The following is a 12,451-nucleotide window of genomic DNA, read 5'->3' on the forward strand; positions in this document are numbered from 1 at the left end:
TGCCGGGCCCCGTGCAGCCAGGGATGGGGACGTGGGGACATTTTGCCGCTTTCCGGCGGCCGCACGGATGGAGTTGCCAAGCAACTGCCGGGTGGAGGCGAAGCGGGAACAAAGCGGGAGCTGCCGGGGTGCCCCCCCCCGCCCCTCCATCCCTCCCCAAGCCCCCCGGGGCCTGCGTGCCCGGGCAGCCCAGCACAGCAGGGGCGATGGGGTCACCCGCCGTGTCCCCCGGCCGTTGCCACCGTCCCACCCTGGGGCTGTCGCAGGGCTGCGGGTTTGCAGGGAACGAACCCCGGGAGATGGTGACTGGGGGGGGGACACACAGGGTCTGTCCCCCCCGTTGCCGTCACCGCCATTGCCATGCCCAGAGGGGTGCAGAGTGGGACCCGACCCCGGTGCCTCCCCAGCTGCTCGCGGCGGGGCCAGGGGCAGCGGGGTCCAGGCAGGGTGGGTGCTCGGCACCCAGCGGGCAGGGGGCACGGCGGCTCTGCCCCGGGCAGGCACCACGTCCCACCCTGCCCTGCCCCGGCACCTGCCCCGGCTTGCCAGCCCGGCAGGGCCTGTTCCCGGCCTGGCAGGCAGCGCGGGGGGGCAGGCAGCTGCCCCGGCCTGCCTGGCCCTGCCCGCAGGGTGGCCCTGGCCCCAGGGGGTGCCCGTGCCGGGGTGGGGGGTCCTGCACCCCCCGGGACCTTTCCCACGCTGCGATGGGGTGCAGAGAGCTGGGCTGGGGGGGGCCGGGGGTGAGTCACCCCATGCCTGGGGATGTGCCCCCCGCCGAGGGGACACTGGGGAGGGAGACCATGGTGGGGGGGGACGGTCCCGTGTGCCCCGGGGCTGCCGGGGCGCTGGGCTGGCACGAGGCGGGCCGCGTGGGTGTGCTGGGGGACAGGGCGTCAGGGTGTGCCGGGGGTGTGACACGGGTGTGACACGGGTGTGACACAGCACGCGAGGGGGGGGTGAGGCTGTGTCGGGGGGTGAGATGGTGCTGCTGGTGTGTGGCAGTGAGGGGGGGGGGTGATGGGGGGTGGGCTGTGTCCCCCCTGCCAGGCAGCACGGTGGCGGGGGGGCGCGGGGGCTCTGCCAATGTGTCCCCTCTGCATGACTGAGCGCGTGTGGCCGTGTTCCCGGTGTGCCGGTGCTGCGGGGGGGGGGTACGGGGGTGTGCAACGCATCACCTGTGCGGGGCTGCTCGGGGGGGGGGGCACCGCGTCCCCGGTGTGTGTGCCCGTCCCTGGTGCGGCTGCAGCCCGGTGTCACCGCATCCCCGGGACGGGGCCGAGCCCGGTGCGGCGGCGGCGGCGGCGGCGGGGGCGGGCAGGTGCCGGTGCCGGTGGCGGGGCCGGGGGCGGCGGCGGGGCGGGGCGGCGGGGCGGGCGCTGGCGGCGGCTCCGCGGGCCGCGGCGGGGCGCAGCGCGCAGCAGGCGCGGGGCGGGCGGGGAGCGGCGCCGGGGCCCGAGCCCGACCGGAGCCGAGCGGAGCCGCCCCGCCGCCGCCGCCGCCCATGGCCCCCTGAGCCTCCGGCGCCGCCGCCGCCGCCGCCGCCGCCGCGCCCGGGCGGCCATGAAGCCGCTGGAGAAGTTGCTGAAGAAGCCGGGTTCGCACCTGCCCGCCCGCCCCACCGCCGCACCGGCACCGGCACCGGGGCAGGGATCGGCACCGGGGCCGCGGCGGCAGAGCCTGTCGCGTTCGCCCGCCTCCCCCGAGGAACCGGCGGGGCCGCAGCCGGGGGGCGAGGGCCGCTGGTTGGAGCTGCGACCGCCCGAGGCACCCCTCCGTTCTCCCGAAGAGCCGTCCCCGGGCGGCGACCGGGACCGGGACCGGGAGCCACCGAGCCCGGAGCCGCCTCCCGCCGCCCGCTGCTGCTGCGGCTGCGGCTGCGCCCCCGCCGCGCCCGCGCCCCCCGAGCGGCTCCTGGCCGCGCTCCTCGAGCGGCTGCCGGCGGGCGGCGCGCACGGCCGCGGCTGCGGAGCAGGTACCGCGGGTCGGGGCTGGCGGGGCGGCCGCTGCGGGACCCCCGGGAGCTCGGCCGAGGGGGGGGGGGGGGGGGGGGGGCTGCGGGTACCGGCGGGAGAGGCTGCGGGGAGCGCGGCCGGGCGCTGCCATGGGGGGTGCTGGGGGGCGATGCGGCAGCGGGGGGGGGGTGGGGTGTCTGATGGGCACCCGCTGCCGTGGGGGATGCGCTGATGGATGCCGGGGTGGGAGACGCCACCGGGGTGGGAGAGGCTGGGTGCCCGGTGAGGTGGGTGGCACCGCGCAGGGCGCAGGAGGGTGCCCGGTTGGGGTGGCAAGGTCAGGGCTGGGTCCCCGCCGGGCCAGGGTGCCCGTGGAGGTGGGGCGGGCAGAGGCGTTGCGGGGTGGGCAGGGGTCCCACGGGGCATCGCTGCCCGGTGCGAGGCTGCGGCGGAGGGGCTGGGCAGGGGCACGGGGGCTCGGCGTGGCAGCGAGCTTGGCGGCAGCGCCAGGCCTGGCGAAGGCCGAGGTTGGCTGGGCACCGACTGCTGCCGCACCGCGCAGAGCCGTCAGCCTCCCGGTTGGTTAATCTTTAACATTTTCCCGGTGCTAAAATTAGCCCCGACGGGAGCTGCAGCAGGGAGGGGGGGCCGGGCAGACACCCCTTCCCTCTGGCACAGGCTTCCCAGTGCCGTCCCACCACGGCTCCCCATGCCGAGGTGCCGGGGTGGTTTCAGGTGCGCTGAGCTGGGTGGGAGCCAGGCTGGGTGCAGGCGGGCTGGGAGCGCTCCCGCGCCGTGGGGATCCCTGTTCCGGCCGACCCCACTCGGCTGCCGGGGTGCGGGGCCGGGGGGGCAGTGGGGAGCCCCAGCTCGCTGCCAGCCCCGTGCTCCAGGGACGCCCAGGGCCGGGGTGGGGCTCACCCACCGACACGAGGGAGCCCTTCGGGTAGGAGCGAGATGGGACTGGCAGCACCAGGCCCTGCCTGCACCAACACGCTGCCAGGCCTGGCTCTGCGGTGCCCGGGCTTGGCGGGGAGCAGAGGGGGCAGGACCCGGCGCGGGGGTCCAGAGGCTCGCACCAACCGTGCTCTCCCGGCGTGGGAAAGCCATCCCTGCGGCTCTGGGGGATGGTGTGGGTGCTGCAGAGGGTTGGGGAAACTGAGGCAGGGCTGGAGGGGGCTGCACCCGGGGCAGGGGGGGCTGGCGGAGCTGGGGGCCGTGTACCCGCACCCCCCATGCTGCCGGTGCCCCTGCCCGCCCCAGCCCTGACGCCGGTGCAGGACGCTGGATGTGGGGCACCGGCCCGGCAGCGCTGGGGGCCAGGCTGGGGGGGGCCGGTGGGTCCAGCCTGTGCCCCAGACCGACATGTCCCATTTTCGGTGGCGGCTTGTCCCCCGTGGGCGCTGTGCCCCGGCGCGGTGGTGCCGGGGGAGCCTCAGCCCCAGCTCGGCACAGATCCATGGCCGGGTTAATGGGCCGGGGGGCGGCCAGGGGGACCCTCTGCACGGCCCCTCCCACGGGGACAGGTCCTTGGGCCTTGGAAGGGCCCTGTGGGGGCACTGGGGTCCCACCACGGCATCCCTGCGGCACACGGGCACAGCCCTCTGGGCACCCGGCTGGCCGGGGACCCGCTCAGGGCCCAGGGTCGAGGGTTGCTCCGGTGCTGGGTGAGGGAGCGGTGCCTCGTCCAAAGGTCGCGGTGGTGGCTGGTTGCTGGCACTGACGGGCACCGCCGCTGGTATCGGCCCCTCGGTTCACCCGGCTGTGCCGCGCCATGCCAAAACACCCTCCCCAGGGCTGGTGCTGCCTGTGCTGGCCCAGAGAGCCCGGCTGCGGGCACCGGCTCCCCCGGGGCTGGCACCAGCACCGGTGTGGTGTGCCCTGAGTGCAGCTGCCCAAATATTTGCTGCAGCCACCTGACCTCGCTGCCTGCCTCAGTTTCCCCATTGCCCTGAGCCGTGTCCCGATTTGCCCACAGCCGGGCTCTTGCCGGGGCCGGCAGGCGTGCCAGGGCATCGCGGCTCAGGTCCTGCCATGCCGGTGCCTCTGCCCCTGCGCCGCGCTCCTCCCGGGACCCGGCTGCCCCGCGGGGCTGGGAGCGGGTCCGTGAGTCAGTGCCGGGTGCGGGGGGGGGGGGGCTTGGCGTGGGGCTCAGCATGGGGCTCGGCATGGGGTTCAGCGTCTCCCGGTGTCGCCCTGGGAATTAGCATCGCTCCCTTCGGCCGCCCGCTCCGCCGGGCGCGGGGCCTCCGGGGGGTGTCGGCGGGGGGGCTGCGCGGGGTGCGGTGCCCACGCCTGCCCCCCGTCTCCCCCAGAGTCGCTGCTGGACGACATCGTGCTCACGCACTCGCTCTTCCTGCCCACCGAGCGCTTCCTGCAGCAGCTGCACCAGCAATATCCTTGGGGGCCCGGGGGGCAGCGGGGGGGCCCGGGGAGGGCGTTGGGGTGCCACGAGGGTGGGCGTGAGGGTGCAACGAGGAGGGGTCCGAGGCTGGGCGTGAGGAGGGGACCGGGGTGCAATGAGGGTGGGCACAAGGGTGCCGTGAAGGTGGCAGGAGTGGTGGGCACGAGGTTGCAATGGGGAGGGGTCCGAGGTTGGGCACAGGGAGGGCACGAGGGTGAACGTGAGGGTGCAACCAGGAGGGCATCAGGGTGGGCGTGAGAGTGCCATGAGGGTGACAAAAGGGTGGGCATGGGGTTGCAAGGAGGAGGGGGGCAGCAGGGTGCCATGGGGGGGGCACACAGGAGCAGCAAGGAGGGAATTGGGGTGCCACGAGGGTGGGCACGTGGGTGCCGTGAGGGTGGGCATATAGGTTTGGGTGCAAGGCGGGCAGCGGGGTGCCACCAGGGTGGGCACGAAGGCGCTCACAAGGGGTGCCCGGGGCGCAGCGGGTGCTGGTGGGTGGCCGGGGGGTCCCTCCTTGCCGTGGCGCCTCCTTGACGGTGCCACCTTCGTGCTGGCGGTGGGCAGCCCCCCGCCGCGCTGGGAGGAGGGGGCCGGGCTGCGGCGCAAGCGGGCAGTGCTGGCCGTGCTGCTGCATTTCCTCGAGACCTACAAGGGGCTGCTGCAGGAGGAGGAGAGCGCCGGGAAGGTGATCAAGGTGGGTGTCCCCCGCCCTGCCGTGCCGTGGCCCCCCCAGCTCCCTGCAGCCCCCTGCCCTGAGCCCCTCTCGCCCCCCCCAGGAGCTCTACCTGCTCATCATGAAGGACACGTCCCTCTACCATGACCTGGAGGATGAGATCCTCAAGCTGCACCAGCTCGTGGAGACCGTGGAGCTCAAGTGAGTTGGGGGGGGGCAGGAGGTCCTGGGGGGCCAGGGGGTCCCTGTGAGTCAGGGGGTCCCCGGGAGGGACAAGGAGTTGTGGTCCTTGGGGTTGCCCAGGAGCTGGGGGGGTCATTAGCTCATTAGCAGCCCTTTGGTAATGAGCAAGGACCTGGGTGGGAGCTCTGGCCCCGGCTCTGGCAGAGCACCCTGGCAGGGCTCAGGGTGCAGCACCCAAGGGTGCTGGCCGTGCCGGGGCCCCCGCCTGACCCCACGCCGGTGCCGCAGGGTGGCCGACGAGACGCCCCCCCCGAACAAGCAGGTGAAGCCGCTGTTCAGGCACTTCCGCCGCATCGACTCGTGCCTGCAGACGCGGGTGGCTTTCCGGGGCTCCGACGAGAGTGAGTGACCACAGCTGGGTGCCGGGATGGGTGCCGGGTGCCGGGATGGGTGCCGGGTGCCAGGATGGGTGCCAGGTGCTGGGGTCCCCTTCCTGGCCTGCTGGCAGCTGCAAGGGGCTGTGCCTGCTCCGTGCCTCAGTTTCCCCAGTCGAGGCTCTGGAGCGCCCCAGGGAGGTGCGTGGGGTCCGGCGTGGCCCTGACGCGCCCCCCCCCCCCGTCTCCCCAGTCTTCTGCCGCGTGTACATGCCCGACCACTCGTACGTCACCATCCGCAGCCGCCTCTCGGCCTCGGTGCAGGACATCCTGGCCTCCGTCACCGAGAAGCTGCAGTACTCGGAGGAGCAGAGCGCCCGCGAGGACGCCCTCATCCTCGTCACCATGGCCTCATCCGGAGGTGCCCGTGGGGCCGAGGGGGTTGCGGGCAGGGGTGGGGGGTCCGGCTGGCGCTGATCCCCTGCCCGCACTCTGCCTGCAGAGAAAGCGGTGCTGCAGCCCAGCGAGGAGTGCGTCTTCACCACCCTGGGCATCAACAGCCACCTCTTCGCCTGCACCAGGGACACCTTCGACTCCCTGGTGAGCACTGCGCCGCGCCGGGGACCCCCCTCCCCGCCTGCCCAGCCCCGGGGCCGCGGTGACCCCCTAGGCAGAAGAGGGGGGGGACCCTCATGGTCCAGCCCCATGCTCCAGCACCCTCCAAGCGTCCCCGTCCCCGCGTCCCCTCGCAGGTGCCGCTCCCCGAGGAGATCCAGGTGGTCCCGGGGGACACGGAGATCCACCGTGCGGAGCCGGAGGAGATCGCCAACCACCTCACCGCCTTCCACTGGGAGCTCTTCCGCTGCATCCACGAGGTGGGGGGGTTTGGGGGGGCTTTGGGGGAGGGGGGGGAAGCTGTGCCGTGGCAGGGGGGGGCCCTGATGATACACGTGTGTGTGTGTGTCCCCCCCGACCTGGCAGCTGGAGTTCGTGGACTACGTGTTCCACGGGGAGCGGGGACGGCGGGAGACGGCCAACCTGGAGCTGCTGCTGCAGCGGTGCAGCGAGGTGCAGCACTGGGTGGGCACCGAGCTGCTGCTCTGCGAGTCGCTGGGCAAGCGCGCCCACCTCCTCAAGAAGCTCATCAAGATCGCCGCCATGTGAGCGCGGGGCCGGGGGGCGCGGGGCTGGGGACAGGGGGGGGGTCCCCCCTGCCCGCTCCTCACCCTCTCTCCCCCCCCCCAGATGCAAGCAGAACCAGGACATGCTCTCCTTCTACGCCATCATCATCGGGCTCAACAATGCCGCCATCAGCCGCCTGCGCCTCACCTGGGAGGTAAGGGGCTGTGGGGTGCTCTAGACCCCCCCCGGGTGCTCCCAGACCCCCCCCCCGCCGGGTGCTCATGGCCCACGCCGGGCTTGTCTTGCAGAAGCTCCCGGGGAAATTCAAGAACCTGTTTCGGAAGTTCGAGAACCTGACGGTGAGAGGTGCCGGGGCACCCCGCGGGTGTTGGGGGAGCCCCGGGCACCCCACGGGGTATTTGGGGGGCTGGTGGGCAGGAGGTGTTCTCACACCATCCCGGGGGGTCATTGCCCCCACCCAGGCCACCAGCAATGGCCACAACCCTGTGCCCATGGCAGCCAGCGTGGGCGGGGGGGTCCAAGGCAGGCTGGGCAGGGTGCTGGCACCCATGCGGAGCCGCCGCCCCCCCCCCGCAGGCCCTGACGCCCCCCATGCCCCCCCCCCAGGACCCCTGCAGGAACCACAAGACCTACCGGGAGGTGCTGGCCAAGATGAAACCCCCCCTCATCCCCTTCGTGCCGCTCATCCTCAAAGGTGAGAGGGGCACGGGGGCTGCCCGCACCCCACATGGGTCGGGGTCCTGCTGCCGCCCCACGGGGGCCCCCTCACCCCCCCCCCCCGCTTGCCCCCCAGATCTGACCTTCCTGCACGAAGGCAGCAAGACCCTCCTGGACGGGCTGGTCAACGTGGAGAAGCTGGTGGGTGCCCCTTGCTGGGGGGGGGGGACGGGACATGGCTGAGGGACCCCGGGAGCGAGGCCAGGGAAGGGGGAGCCCACCGAGGGGCTGTGGCCCCCCTGAGCCTGCAGTGGGGTGGGGGGCCCTGGGGGGGTGCAGGGTCCCTTGGGGTGCAGAATAGGATCCCTGGGGTGGGGGGTGTTGTCCATGGTGGTGGGTACGGCCCAGGGTGTGCAGCAGGGTCCCAGAGGGGGGACAGTCCCCAGGGTTCGGGGGGGGGGGCAAGTGGTCCCTGGGGGGCCGGGGGCTGACGGGGGGGGGGATGTGCTCTGCCCCAGCACTGCATCGCCGAGAAAGTGAGGACCATCCGGAAGTACCGGAGCCGCCCGCTCTGTGAGTATGGCGGGGGGCTGGGACCCCCGCAGCCCCCGGCTGGGTGGGGACGGGGGGCCAGCGCTGCGGGAGGGGGCTGACCCCGCGGGGGGGGAAACGGGGGGGGTGGTGTGGATATGTGCATGGCCCCGCACCCCTGGTGCTGGCCCCGAGGGACGGGGGTGTGTGTGGACCCACATCCCCGCATCCCTATCCCCGCATCCCCATCCCGGGGGGCTGCGTGGTCCTGCCCCCCCCCCCCCCCCGGCACTGACCCCCCCCCCCCCCAGGCCTGGAGCTGGAGGCCTCCCCCAGCCAGCTGCAGACCAAGGCCTACGTGCGGCAGCTGCGGGTCATCGACAACCAGAACCTGCTCTTCGAGCTCTCCTACAAGCTGGAGCCCGGCAGCCAGTGAGGGCTGGGGAGGGGGGGGCCCCCCCAGCCCGGGGACCCCCCCCCACCCTGCCCGGGGGGGCCCAGCTTCCCCCCCCCCCAGCACTGATGCACTTTGGCCAGGGGCCCCGGCCTCGGGTGGGGTGGGGTGGGGCACAACTGGGTGCTGCCCCCCCCGCTCTTGGCATGGGGGGGGGGGTGGGTTTGGGGACCCCCGGTGCATCCCCCCCTCCCCTTTCCCCCTGGCACCCCACTACCCCCGCCCCCACCCCTCCCCCTGGGCTGGGGTGCAGGGACCCCCCCGGGGGGGCCCCGCTGGGCCCCCCTCTATTTTTGTACGTGCCCCCCGCCCGCCCGCCCCCCCCCCCGCCAGACGTGTATATTTTGTACCGAACGGCCGTCCGGAATTGTACATTTATTTTTTAAGAAAAAGGAGGAAAAAAGGCAAAAAAAAGAAAAAAAGAAAAAAAAAAAAAGCCCGGGGGGGGCGGGGGGCGCGGAGCCCCAATAAAAGGCTGTCCCGGCGCCCGTCTCCTGATGTCATGCTGGGGAGTGATGTCATAGCCGTGCTGCTGGGTGAGGTCATGCCAGGAGCAGCGGGGGGCGGAGGGTCACGGGCACTTCTCCCCCCCCGGTGTCCCGTTACCGGCGCGGGGGGAGGACTCGACCTTCTCAAGGTGGCGGCAGCGCGGAGCCACGCGGGGTGACCTTTCCAATATGGCGACGGCCAGTGTTCCGTCCGACCTTCCCAACATGGCGGGCGGGCGGAGCTGGCGACGGTAGCCGGGGTCGGCCGCGGCACCTCCGGCCCGCAGCGGCGGCTCGGAACGGAGCGGGGAATCACTCCCCGGCGGCGCCGCGCTCTCCTCGCCCCTCTGGACGCCCGCGGAGCGGGGCGCTGCCGCCGTGGGGGTGACCTTCCCAAGATGGCGGCCACAGAGCTCTGCGCACCTCCTCGCCCGCAGCTCCCTTCCCACCATGGCCGCCCCGACCTCCCCAGCATGGCGCCTCGGCCCTGCCGCCCCACCGCGCCCCGCCCACATCCGGCCCAGGCGGCGCAGGCGCAGGAGGCGCCGCGGCCGCCATTTTGTTTGGCGGCGGCTGGAGGCCGGACGGCGCCGCGGGGCCGCGTTTCCGGGTGCGGCGGGAGGAGGCCGCAGGGCGGCGGGTGAGCGCGGGGGCACCGGGCCGGGGGCCGCGGGGCCTGTGAGGCCTGTGGGGCCGGGGCTGCGGCCTGCGAGGCTTCTGTGTGGGGTACGGTGGCTCGGGGTGGGGGTGTGGGTGCAGAGGGCTGCGCGGGGCCTGTGAGGAGACCGGGACCGGCGGGGCGAGGGGGCTGAGGGCGCGCTGGGGTCTGTGTGGGGCCTGTTTTGGGGAGGGGGACGCGCGCTGGGCTCTTTCGGGGTGCAGGGTGGCGGGGGTGGCTGTGGGCGCTTTGGGGCTTGCGGTGGGACGGGGGTGGCCGTGGGTGCGCTGGGCTGCGCGTGGGGCGCGGCGGGGTCTGCAGGGACGGTTGCACCGGGGGGCAGGGAGGTCGTGGGGGAGTTTCCCAGGGGAGGCACTGGTGCAGCTGGGAACGTCTGTGCTGGAGGGGTGTTGGCAGAGGGCACTGGCGGCGGCGGGAGGGCTCTGCGGGGATCCTGGGGAGAGCTTCTCCCCCCGGCACGGGAAGGTGCCCATCACGTTCTTCCCTTCGTCCTCCTCCAGCGGTGCTCCCTGGGGGAGCAGGGAGGGCTCTGGGTCCGTGTGTTGGCAGCTGCCGTGGGAGGTTTGGGTGACTGGTTGCCCCATCCTGGGGGGGACAACGATGCTCCTAGGGTCAGACCAGGCCCAGGGTCCCCAAGCAGCATCACAGTCCGATCACTCCTCTCAGCCCGGTGCTGGCAAACTGCGGGCTGAGCAGTCTCTGCCTACGAAAACCCGAGCACGGGGCAGCATATGGCCAGGCAGCAAAGTGCTGCGAGTGCCACGGTGGAGGCTGAGCTCTCCTTTCTGCTCCGGGTAAATGCGGCTGCGTGCTCCCGGTCCGCCGTCCCTCCCCACCCACGTAGCTGTACGGTGGCGTTTGCCCCTGCCAGACACTGCCCAGGCAGCGCCCCGGCCTTCAGGACTGAATTCCTGCTGTGGGTTTACGTTCTGGACCGCTCCAGAGCCCTGGTTGTAAGCAAACGAAATAAGTAGCTGATTGTTTTCCATGTGTCCTTTGGGACAGAGGGAGAGGAGCGGCACCGTGGCACGAGCAGCCGCAGCCTTTCCCCCCTACAAAGACTCAGCAGAATTGATGCGGCTTGCGGCTGGCCCCGGCGAGCGGCTCTTGCCCACCCCAGCTCTCTGTTCACAGGCTTCCCCGTGTGCCTCGATGTCCTCGGCCGTGACGTGGGAGGGTTCAGGCTATGTGTGCCACACGGGGACGAGCCCGGCAGGCGGGCTGCGTCCGTGAGCCGGTGTACCTGGACACCGAGCTGTCCCTCCTCGGGGCTCTGCTCCCATCGAGGTGTTGCTTGTTTTGGTGTTTGCTCTGTCACAGAGAAGCCACGGTGAGCCCGGAGCTGGGGGAGGCAGCGGCCAGGGTGGGTTCGGGGCAATGCAGGCCAGAGCCTGGCGCTGCGCAGTGTGCTCTGAAACAGCTTATTCTCCAAGCTCAGCGACAGATTTTTTGGGGGGTTTACCTCAAGTCCCCATTGCTGTTAACCACGGCTCTGCTCCAGCTACCCCCCTGCGGTGAGCGAGGTAGGGGCCCAGGCTGTGTGTGTGTGTGTCCCCCCACGCACACCTACTTGGACTTGGGCAGTGTTTCCAGGGCCTGTGGGGTGGGATGCAGAGGGAGGAGATGCCGGCTGCCTCCTGACCCTCAGCTGATGGATGGACGTGGGGAGCTGAACGCCTCGTGACTGCCCTGCTCCCGATTGTCCCACCCTGCCATCCAGGCAAAACGTGGGCTGGGGGCTGCTGCCCCCCAGCGCCCCCCAGCCGGTGGGAAGGCGACAGCGAGGAGCCGGTGCAGCAGCGTCCTCAGACCAGGTGGAGGCAGAGGTTTTGCATGAAAGTAATTTCAATCAACCGCAGCCTGTGCGCTGGGCTGAGCAGGAGCCCTTGGAGAGGTGCCGCGATCCCAAATCGGCCTCGTTTTACCTTTGGCAGACTTGGCTGCGGATGGGTGTCCGCCCGGGTTGCTCTGGCCTGGCCTGATCTCTGGTGTGGAGTGTCGCTGCCCCGCTGACGGCTGCCAGAGAGGATCTAATCTGACCTGACTCCCGTCTCCGCTGCCGAAGGAGTCGGCTCGGTTTGTAGATGAGGTGTGAATCCACCCGGCTCTGGCTCGGACGTGCTCTCCGGGGCAAAGCTACCTGGCGAGCGCGTCCTCTGCTTTTCACAGTTCGGCTCCCTGCCTTCATTCCTGCCTGTCTTGGCTTATCGTGTGTGTCGTGTCCCCAAGGTGTTTTGGCACCGCTGCTTTGGCCGAGCCCCCCCCCCCGGGGAGACGTCCCCTCTTTGCACCTCGCGTGACGGCGGCCGCGCTCCCCGCGGTGGGGGCTGCCAGGCGGCGGTGCGGCAGCTCTCCCGCTCGCAGCCGTGTGTTGTTGCTGGAATGCAAAGGCAGAGCCTGTTTTCCCATGGCCGCTCCAGGGCCGGGAGCACAGACCCCTCTTTGTGCCGTGGGGGGCGAGGGAGGGCTTGGCTTCGTCCCGCCGTGAACAAACGGGAACTGTCGGCCGCGGCGTGCCAAGCCGGTGCCATCTGGAATGTGTGTCGTGCCCGGCGCTGAGACGTGAGCGTGGCACGGAGGGGAGCGCGGCTGACCGGTGTCACCTTTACCACCGCTGCCTGCCTCTCCGCCTCCCTTCCCGGTGAATTTGGGCTGTTTGAGTTAGTTTCTGCCACTAAAAGTAGGTCTGCTGTTCCGCACCGTGGCAGGCCAGCTGGTCCCGCAGACGTGCAAGGCTGCAAAGGTTTCGGCTGCTGCGGCCGTAGGGTATTAGACCCTGACACGAAAGTCACTGCGCAGAGTGACTTTCTGCTCTTTTTGGATTTTCTGCTCTTGCTGAATGCGTTCCCTCCGAGGTGAGGCGTGCTGGCCCCCCCTCTCCGCCAACGCCAAGGTGACGGGGCATGTTCC

The 12,451-nt window shown here is 71.8% G+C and overlaps 1 protein-coding gene across 1 annotated transcript; it reads left to right on the plus strand.

Moving 5' to 3' along the window:
* The first annotated feature begins 1,560 nt into the window (after window positions 1-1,560).
* Window positions 1,561-8,356, plus strand: RAPGEFL1 (Rap guanine nucleotide exchange factor like 1). The gene is made up of 15 exons (XM_050911868.1): window positions 1,561-1,972; window positions 4,268-4,346; window positions 4,903-5,053; window positions 5,136-5,233; window positions 5,504-5,616; window positions 5,843-6,010; window positions 6,092-6,189; window positions 6,342-6,464; window positions 6,571-6,749; window positions 6,835-6,925; window positions 7,020-7,070; window positions 7,339-7,426; window positions 7,526-7,590; window positions 7,908-7,962; window positions 8,232-8,356. Exons 1-15 carry the CDS (start codon window positions 1,561-1,563, stop codon window positions 8,354-8,356), a joined length of 1,896 nt encoding a protein of 631 aa, XP_050767825.1.
* Window positions 8,357-12,451: the final 4,095 nt, after the last annotated feature.

Source organism: Gymnogyps californianus, chromosome 28 (genome assembly GCF_018139145.2).
Source record: "Gymnogyps californianus isolate 813 chromosome 28, ASM1813914v2, whole genome shotgun sequence".
In the NCBI taxonomy this organism is placed as follows: Eukaryota; Metazoa; Chordata; class Aves; order Accipitriformes; family Cathartidae; genus Gymnogyps; species Gymnogyps californianus.